At 35.8% G+C, this 9,178-nt stretch overlaps 1 protein-coding gene across 1 annotated transcript in view; it reads left to right on the forward strand.

The window, feature by feature from the left end:
• CCDC79 (coiled-coil domain containing 79) overlaps nt 1-9,178 on the forward strand; it is a gene marked incomplete at its 3' end in the record, with an annotated part of 17,089 nt that overhangs the window by 595 nt on the left and 7,316 nt on the right. Inside the window, exons 2-12 of the mRNA XM_010190346.1 lie at nt 416-526; nt 708-836; nt 1,311-1,442; nt 1,895-1,955; nt 2,053-2,168; nt 2,306-2,428; nt 4,488-4,640; nt 5,574-5,705; nt 7,130-7,255; nt 8,257-8,411; nt 9,171-9,178. The exon at nt 9,171-9,178 is cut by the window's right edge and continues 372 nt beyond it. Coding sequence (XP_010188648.1) covers nt 416-526; nt 708-836; nt 1,311-1,442; nt 1,895-1,955; nt 2,053-2,168; nt 2,306-2,428; nt 4,488-4,640; nt 5,574-5,705; nt 7,130-7,255; nt 8,257-8,411; nt 9,171-9,178 — 1,246 coding nt within the window. The remainder of the gene's footprint in view (nt 1-415; nt 527-707; nt 837-1,310; nt 1,443-1,894; nt 1,956-2,052; nt 2,169-2,305; nt 2,429-4,487; nt 4,641-5,573; nt 5,706-7,129; nt 7,256-8,256; nt 8,412-9,170) is intronic.

A 9,178-nucleotide genomic window follows, 5' to 3' on the forward strand; every position in this document is an offset into this window, starting at 1 on the left:
ACTCTGTAGATTTTTCAATTGTATTTTCACTCTGTGTATTTTCATGGTTCTGTATTATTCACTTAAATGCATTTAATGCACCTTGCAACTGCAAATTTAATATTTAGTAGTTTACATCACATTTACTAGTAATTGAAGGCCACAAATACCGAAAGGGGGCTGTTACTGTAGCAATGGAAATCATGCTCAAGTAACAAACTACGGAGAAGAATATTTTTAGGTCAAGTGTGTTTGTTATTTGTAGATGGATAGAAGTGGCATATCTTCATTTTTGCTCACTGGGTTGGTGGTGGTGTTTTTTGTTAAAATACATATACATACTACATTTTTGGGCAGGTTTATTGTAATACTAAATAGATTAATATGAAGAAAAGCTAGCCATTTACACAAAGGGAGTTTTTGTGTTTATTCTTAGATATGAAGACGGATTTGAACTTACTGCTTGAATGCCTCAAATATCAGATGGATTGCCCTGTATCTCAGAAAGAGGCTTTGATCACTATTTATTCCATTTGTCAACAAAACAGTAAGAAGCATTGTTCCTTAGAAACAACGTAATTTTACGTTGACAATATACAATAAGAAGCTGGTTGTCACTGTAAAAAAACAAAAAATGAAGGATACAAGGCTTAAGAAGACAAAAGACTTTTTGTCTTACAGAGAAACAAAAGCAAAAGTTTAATTTTTGTTCTTTTTTTCTGTTATAGGTGAAGCAAGTGAATATTTTCGAGAAATTGGTGGTTTGATGTTTATAAATGATCTTGCAAAGTCAAGTGTTCATTGCATAGTAAAGGAAGCAGCTTTATTTACATTAGGAATTATAATAGAGAGTAATGGTAATAATAAGTAATATTATTTGTATTTCTGAGTGAGTTATGATCCCATGTTATTACTTTCTGCTTGTGCTTTGTCTACATTTTCTTTTTTGCCTCAAAAAATCAGATTACAAGATTATCAGTTTGAGTGAGGGGCAGTAAAGGTGCCGCTGTTTCCCTGTCCATCCCCAGATTTGAAGAAATACCTCATTGATGTGTGTAGACAGCATGTTTGTGTGATACTAGACAGCTGCACTACTTCTCTCCCTCAGCAGCAAGTGTAAACGACCTGCTGATTGTTCCAAAGGTTGTCTAGGTCCTGGTTGGTTTAAAACTGAGTACAGGGGAAAGCCGTCAGTCACTTTATAGTCCTGTTTTGTCTCCATTCACCATGTACTGGATGAAACAGAGGCTTTAGTTACTATATTACAAAAATAATTTAGGATTATGAATGGCTTGCTTTAGGTATTAATTGTTTTTATTTTCTGGTTTCAGTTTATTGTCAACAAGCTTTGTGTACTTCTGCATTGTTTGAAGACCTAATTTTATTTTTAATTAATAAGGATTCTGGTGTGAACTTGAAAAGAATGTCTGTTTATATCATCTTAGTACTGGTTTCAAATAATAGTAAGTTGTGGTTTTTTTCTGTTTTATAACACCAATTTTTTCTATTTGTCAATCTGCAGTGCAGAAATTTGGAATGGTCAATAAATAACATTTTGGTAAATTCAGTTTATAAAGATGAGTGGTTGCATGTAACTGAATCTGAAGTATGCAAGTAGATCATAGCTCATTGGAATTTCCTTAAGTGGCAGAAAATGGTTTAGTTCTAAAAATGAAATTATAATTTTAAAAAAGATACTGTAAACCAGTAGTTTCTGACAATGTATAGAAAAAAATCAACGTAGAGAGAAATGGAACATTTTGCCAATGTGTTCGTATGATTTTGTATTTGGTTTTGGAGGGGATTTATGCTTAGGACATAGAGACAGAGTGTATATACGAAAATTAAAATTGACATTAAGATTTTTGTCTCAATTTGCATGTGTCTTTGAAGCCTTGTATCTGTTCTTTTTTAGAAAGTGGGCAAACCTGTGTCAGAGATACAGGCTGTATTGGTCTTCTGCTACGGTTATTCAGGTAAACAACTGTTGCAATTCAAACAGAAAAATTAATAGACTATTTAGAACTTATATTTACTTGACTATTTGGGACTAGTGTTCCTTGTTCTTAACAGAACAACTCTTTCCACATCTGAGATGAATTTGTCAGATGAAAATACTGATCAGTGCTATCAGCTGTGGTCTTCAGTCTGCAGTGCTCTCTGTGCCTGTGTTAACAATCCTCAGAATGGTAAGTGCTGCTGTTAAAATTATGAAACCAGTTTAAAGTATCTGTTCAAAGTGATGACAGTTTGTTTTCATTTTTACTGTTCAACTGAAATTTCATATTACATTTTGATTTGCGGTTATTTGGTTTTACTTTTCCAGAAGATAATCAAAACATTTGCTGTTCAGTTTTTCCATATGCCAAAGAGTTGCTCGAAAGCTGCACAGAGCCTGAAATAGTTCGTCCTATTTGCTCATTTGTTGGTCTCACAGTTGCAAATAACTGTAAGTGCAGTTCAAGCTTTAGTTTTTCTTTTGTAAAAGTAAGTTTAATTTGATAGTTAAATGTTTGACTTTTTTTTAGTCTCTGCAAATTTATTTGCTGTTCTTCTAACTTGTATTCTGAAAACTGCATTCCACTGCCTTGTACTTAAGTGCACAGATAGCCACCAACTGGCTACATTTAGTAAGGACAGTAAGAACTATTTGGAAGCTGTTTTGATTAAAAGTATTTTACAAATATAAGTCATTATTACATATCTGAAAACAAAGTCTTAGGTAGAACTTGGGCATAGTGTTTGCCATTTGTATGTATGCATTAAGGCCATGCTTTTCCTCTAACTGTTCTTTAAGACAATTACTACATTTCTTGAGATTAATATATCATAGAATGGATTGGTTTGGATGGGACCTTTAAAGATCATCTAGTCCAACCCCCTTGCAGTAAGCAGTGGCACTAGATCAAGTTGCTCAGAGCTCCTTCAAGGCTGCCCTTGAATATCTCCAGGGACAGGGCCTCCACTGCCTCTCTGGGCAACCTGTGCCAGGGATCTACCGCCCTCATATTGAAGAACTTTTTCCTAATATCCAACGTGAACCTACCCTTTTCTAGTTTAAAACCATTACCCCTCATCCTATTGCTACATGCCCTAGTGAACAGCTCTTCCCCAGATTTCTTATAGGCACCCTTCAAGTACTGAAATTATAAGGTCCTCCTGGAGCCTTCTCTTCTCCAGGCTGAACAACCCCAACTCTCTCAGCCTGTCTTTGTAGGAGAGGTGCTCCAGCTCTTTGATCATCTTTGTGGCCCTCCTCTGCACTTGAATGCTCAAGCAATTCAATGTCCTTTTTGTGTTGGGGACTCCAAAGTTGGATGCAGTATTCCAAGTGAGGTCTTACCAGAGCACAGTAGAGGGGCAGGATCACCTCACCCGATCTGCTGGCCACACTTCTTTTGATGCAGCTCAGGATGCGGTTGGCCTTCTGAGCTGTAGATGCACATTGGTGGCTCATGTCCAGCTTCTCATCCACCAGTACCCCAAGTCCTTTTCCTCAGGGCTGCTTTCCAGCACATCATCTCCCAACCTCCAGAGGATTGACCCTACCCAGGTGCAGGACCCTGCACTTGGCCTTGTTGAACCCCATGAGGTTCACCTGGTCCCACTTCTCCAGCTTGTCCAGGTCCCTCTGGATGGCATCCCTTCCCTCTGGCACATTAACCTCACCACCCAGCTTCGTATTGCCAGCGAACTTGCTGAGGGTGCACTCAATCCCGCTGTCAATATCATTAATGAAGATATTAAACAGCCCTGGTCCCAGTGCAGACCCTTGAGGGACACCACTTGTCACCGTCTTCCATCTGGACATTGAGCCATTGACCACTACTCTCTGGATGTGACCATCCACCCAGTTCCTTATCCACTGAACAGTCCACCCATCAAATCCATACCTTCTCAACTTAGAGAGAAGGATGTTGTGGGGCACCATGTCAAAGGCCTTGCAGAAATCCAGAGAGATGACATCCATAGCTCTTCCCTTGTGTACTGATGCAGTTACTTCATTGTAGAAAGCCACTAGGTTGGTTAGGCCGGACCTCATTGCCCCTAGTAAAGCCATGCTGGCTGTCTTGAATCACCTCCATGTCCTCCATGTGCCTCAGCATAGCTTCTAGGAGAATCTGTTCCATGATCTTCCCAGGCACAAATGTGAGGCTGACAGGTCAGTAGTCCTCAGGGTCGTCCTTTCTACCCTTTTTAAAAATGGGTGTCGTGTTTCCTTTCTTCCAGTCACTAGGGTCTTCACCTGACTGCCATGACTTTTCATGGAGAGTGGCTTGGCAACTACATCAGCCAATTCCTTCAGGACTCTGGGATGCATCTCATCAGATCCCTTGGACTTGTGTATGTTTAGGTTCCTCAGATGGTCAACTTCAGTTCTGTTGTATGGGTGGAAATGTAATGATTAATACATGAACAGAAAAATTGTGATGAGCCTAACTGATAAAATGCTAAAACAATTAGCAAATTGTATTATATAAGACTTTTTTTTCCCTTTTTTCACTAAGCATTTGTGCAGAAATACTTTGTTTCTGTTGGAGGACTGGATACATTAGCTGAAGTTCTCATCAAGCTGATGCAAGATTCCTGTATGAGTCACTCAAGCACAAAACTTGCAGTAGTAGTAACAAAGACTCTAGATGCCTGCATTGCTAATGACTGTGAGTGAAAAGGCTGCTACCATTTTTTAAACTCTGGTTTTGGTGGAGAAGTGATATGAATGGATGCTAAAAGGCAGTTATGTTATACATCCCGGTTTATATTGCAGGTTTTAAAAAATTCAAATGTGTATATGGGAAGTAATTCAGTTCGTCTGAGGTGGGTTACTTTCCCATTGTTGCTAAAATAAACACAGTGAAATTTAAACTACTGAACATTAAAAATAAAGATACTGGAGCTAGTTTAGTGTAAGTAAAGCTGAGAACTGAGCATGGCAGTCAGCTTGGGTCCTGTCATTAAGACCTGTGTTTCTATAAGCCTATGCCTAAGCTAATAAGCTTTGTAAGCTTCAGGAGGCTTTAGTAACTCAGGTGTGGAACTGAACAAATGTTTGTCTGCATAACACATCTTTACTCTGATTTACTATCTGGATAGTGCTATCCTAGTGAAGTCTTTGTATTTTTTATCAGAAGATTTTGAGAAACCTATGAGCCTGATGAATCTTTGCAGTTGGCCATGATTGTTGTATTTGACACTTGTGCCATAAAGTACTCACTAATGGAAATTCAAAGAAGTTATGTGCCTGCACTAGTTTTGAGCCTAGATTCAAAGAAGTTGGTATGTGACAGGATTAGACTTCAGCATGTATGTACTAGCAGTGGCGGTCCCAGTTTCAGGAAGCGGTTGCCCTCTACCAGAAACATTCCCAGCTATTTTTGTGGCAGACGGACTTATGTGTCAAGCCCTATTCTACTATTTCTTGTTCTATTCTGGTGCAAATAAAGGATGTAGAGAAATTCAGCAGAGGTCTACAAAACCTGCACATTTCAAAGCCCTTGTTTTTCAGATCTTCTACCAAGCGTTTTATACTTGGATGATGCATATGCACTTACTATCTAGTTTATTTTTCTTTTAAATTATTTTTAACATAATAGCTGCCATGGGTGTTGTCTTGACAAAGTATCACACTGTGTCAGAGCTACTGAAGCTGCTGTGCAATGACACTCTGGATACAGGAGAGAAAATTAGTATTATTCTAACAATTGGACACTGTACTGAAGCTTGTGGTAAGATTATTTTTTTCCCTGTCAGTTTCTACTAAGTTCTTATACATTATTTCCATGGTGTCTTTTTAATCAAGACTAGAACACAAGAGAAAGTTCTATTAAATAATGTAATGTTAATACTCATAAAAAGATATTTGCTATAATATTCCATTTTTAAATTTTAAAACTTGTTAAGAGATAGTGTCTTAAAAGCTTAGAGAAAGTAGATTATGATGCAAGATTCAGAGCTGAGTTCAGGTATCACAGGGTAAAATTCATCCAGACTTGAAAAATACTACAATATACACATACCAAATTAGTCTTTTTGAGTTCTATTTTAATGGGCCTTGATATGTAGAGCTTCTTTCCACTGTTTACATAGCTATTTTTTTTTTTTAAAGCTGTATAACAGTATTGGTTTTGAAGTAACATGAGCAGTAGGTAACCCTGAAATGTTTTTGCTAGGCTCCTCAGGGCTCTCCCAAGCATATCCAGTGAAAATATAACAAATTGGTATGTTATGGTAGTACAAGCAAACAGAATGGGAATTTGTGAGATACTGATCCCTGTTTACTTATACTACTTTTTTTTTTTCCCTCATGTATATCCAGAAACCCAAGAAAAAGGGGTTATATTCAAAAATCTTGATTGATCATCCTCTAAATGCCAATAACAAGTTCAATAATTAGCTCAGTAGATCATAAATCTGCAGTTTTAGAAGAAACTTTTTTAATGACAAATTAATTGGAAAAAATGCCTAATGGAAAATGTCTTTCAAGCAGAAATGTGATTAAACCAACAGAATAAAAATTTCTCTTAAAATGTCAACACTGACAAAATAATCATATTTCATCTTTTGTCGATTCCTTTGTTTCTATCAAGTTTAGACAACAAAACTATTTTTAGAAAGCTGTCATTTTTATGAATACATACTACAAATGAGATCACAATAATAATAATAATAAAAAAAGCTACTTACATAGTTAACAAGGAAGAACAGATTAGCTAGACCAGGATTAAATTATTAAATTTATTCAAATTTTTCTAATTATAAACGTAAAGCTTTTGGCATTACTGCATCTCAAGACTTACATAAATGTAGCATATATACATTTTTAAGAGTATATACTAGAGAAAAAGAAATACAGAAGCCATAATTTGAATATTTTAGGCGACAATTAAGTGAGTGTGGATCTCCATCATATAATCTGTCTGTCCTCCTTCAGTTTTCTTACAAGAACTTTGAGCTCTGGTCAAGTCACCCTGTGTGATCTAGAGCAGCAACCCAGGTAGTCGGTCATTACAACTGGCTTGGATCCATAATGAAAATGTCTTTTTCAGAATTTCCCTGAAAGTTACTAGCATTTGTTTCTAAAAATTACTGTAAGGTTAAGTGTGCATGAGGCTGAAACCAGTCTATTTTCCTTCACAATGTCCTATTTTAGAAGAAAACCAATGTGAACTGCTTCAGAACAATGGTCTTCCACTTATGATTCAGGTATTAACCGAGTCTCAGGATGAGGAACTAAACAAAGCTGCTACTTTTGTGCTGCAAAACTGCAAACAAATGAGTAAGCTTACTGTTACTACTTTAAAAATTACAGATTATTTCCATCTTTAAGTTCTGTTGACTCTGAATTATTTTAGCTGTAGTGGCTTTGGAAGTATGCAGGGTGTTTGTTTTCTACAGAAAAGTAGCATATTTGCCACCATGGACTGATTATGTCATTTAGGCAGAAAAAAAGGAAAAATTCCAATTATGTTGCAATAATGCATTTGTGAAACATATACCTGTAGGCCCAGATCTTAAAAGCTTTCCCATCTATAAATAATGTGCAAAATATTAACATTGTCATTTAACACTCAATTGGTATTCTCTTCCTGGGTATGTATCATTGCTTAGAGACTAAACCAGTAGATTATCAAGCCCCAAATCACCATGACTTCAGTTATTTTGGAATAGTAAAAAATCTTGATCTTTACTTTTAAAGTAGGATCTATTTTGAAGTATTCTGTTTAATATTTTGTTTAATTATTTAACTGTATAATACCACCAATGAAATGGAAAGATACCTTGTCCTTTCATCTCTAAAGCATGAAAGGTATTACGCAACTGATAGTTAGTAATAACCATGTAGCTACAGTTTTGTACTGAAAAGGTAACTGAGTTCTCTTTAAGATTGAGGGGGTATGGTGATTTTCAGTGTCTATTAATACAGAGTTGTGTTTTTTAAAAAAACAGAGCCCCATACTGATAAAGATCCTATAGGGTTAGGATTAAGTCCATGAGAAAGTGGACTTTTAAGTCCATTTTTTAGAGCACAGCGTCATTGTGTAAACAGCTTCTAGTAACTAACTGCAAGCTCACCTTTTGTAACTGCAGTCTATATTGGAAGCATATTAACACTTATGTGTAATTGTAAATTAACAGTTGCAAAATATAACCACTTAAGAATAATTTATGCATTAATCTATTGGGGCTGTCCCTCAGCATACTAAAATGTAATAAATACTTATTAAAGTGTTCATTGATAAATTTTGGAATATTAATACTGTTTTATATTTTATAAAGCTGAACAATTGTCTCTGAAAATAAATAATTCATTAAACGTGAACAATGCAGAAGAGTTGGACATGCAAGTCAGAAAAAGAAGTCTACAAGACTACTGGAAGAAAGCAAAAGAAATTTTACACAGACTAAAGTTGATTGAAAAAGAACATGATGAGGTTGGCCTATTTACTGAAGTAGGATAAAACTAAGCAAATCTTCCCAGAGTTTAGGGAGAAAGTAAACACTTAATTTCAGTGTGAATGAGAAAAGTAGGGAAAACATTGGATGTGTGTGAAAATACAACTTGCAACTTTTATCATTACTTTATATCTCACAAAGTTAGAAGTATGAAGGGGAATCCGAGAATGCAGGCATCTCTATTTTTTGGAAACATTTTTGTTTTTTATAGAAAAGCTGGTTTAATAATATTCAGAATTTACATTGGAGAAACAAGAGTTGAATTTATTTTTAATTGTGAACAAATTGAACTTATAATTTTAATATTTGCATGCATTAAATTCCCATGATTGCATAGCTATGATTGGATAAATGATAATGAAGAAACGTGAACATAAATAAAGTTGCTTCATATTTTCCTTGTGCTGTATAACTACTTGGTATCTCTGGGTGTGGAACAGCAAGTTTTTTTTAGCTGGATCTTAAGTTAATTAAATCTCTTCATTTCTAGAAGTGTCTTGCGTGAATACAAAATCCATTGTATCAGCCTGGAACTATCACTTAATAACTTCCCGTTAAACAACTTCAGCAGCATTGCTCTCTTGTTGGCTCTGAACTCAATTGGGGTTTTTGAAGCTTCTCTGGAATTTCCTTTACCTTCAAAGTTAGACTGGTCTATCCTAGCTAATCTTGATACTAGATGTATTTAATATTTTTATAGAGCTTGTATAGTTGCTAACTAGTGTTTTTCAATACAGGAAAGAGT

This window comes from Mesitornis unicolor, unplaced genomic scaffold (genome assembly GCF_000695765.1).
Source record: "Mesitornis unicolor isolate BGI_N332 unplaced genomic scaffold, ASM69576v1 scaffold1768, whole genome shotgun sequence".
NCBI classification, from domain to species: Eukaryota; Metazoa; Chordata; class Aves; order Mesitornithiformes; family Mesitornithidae; genus Mesitornis; species Mesitornis unicolor.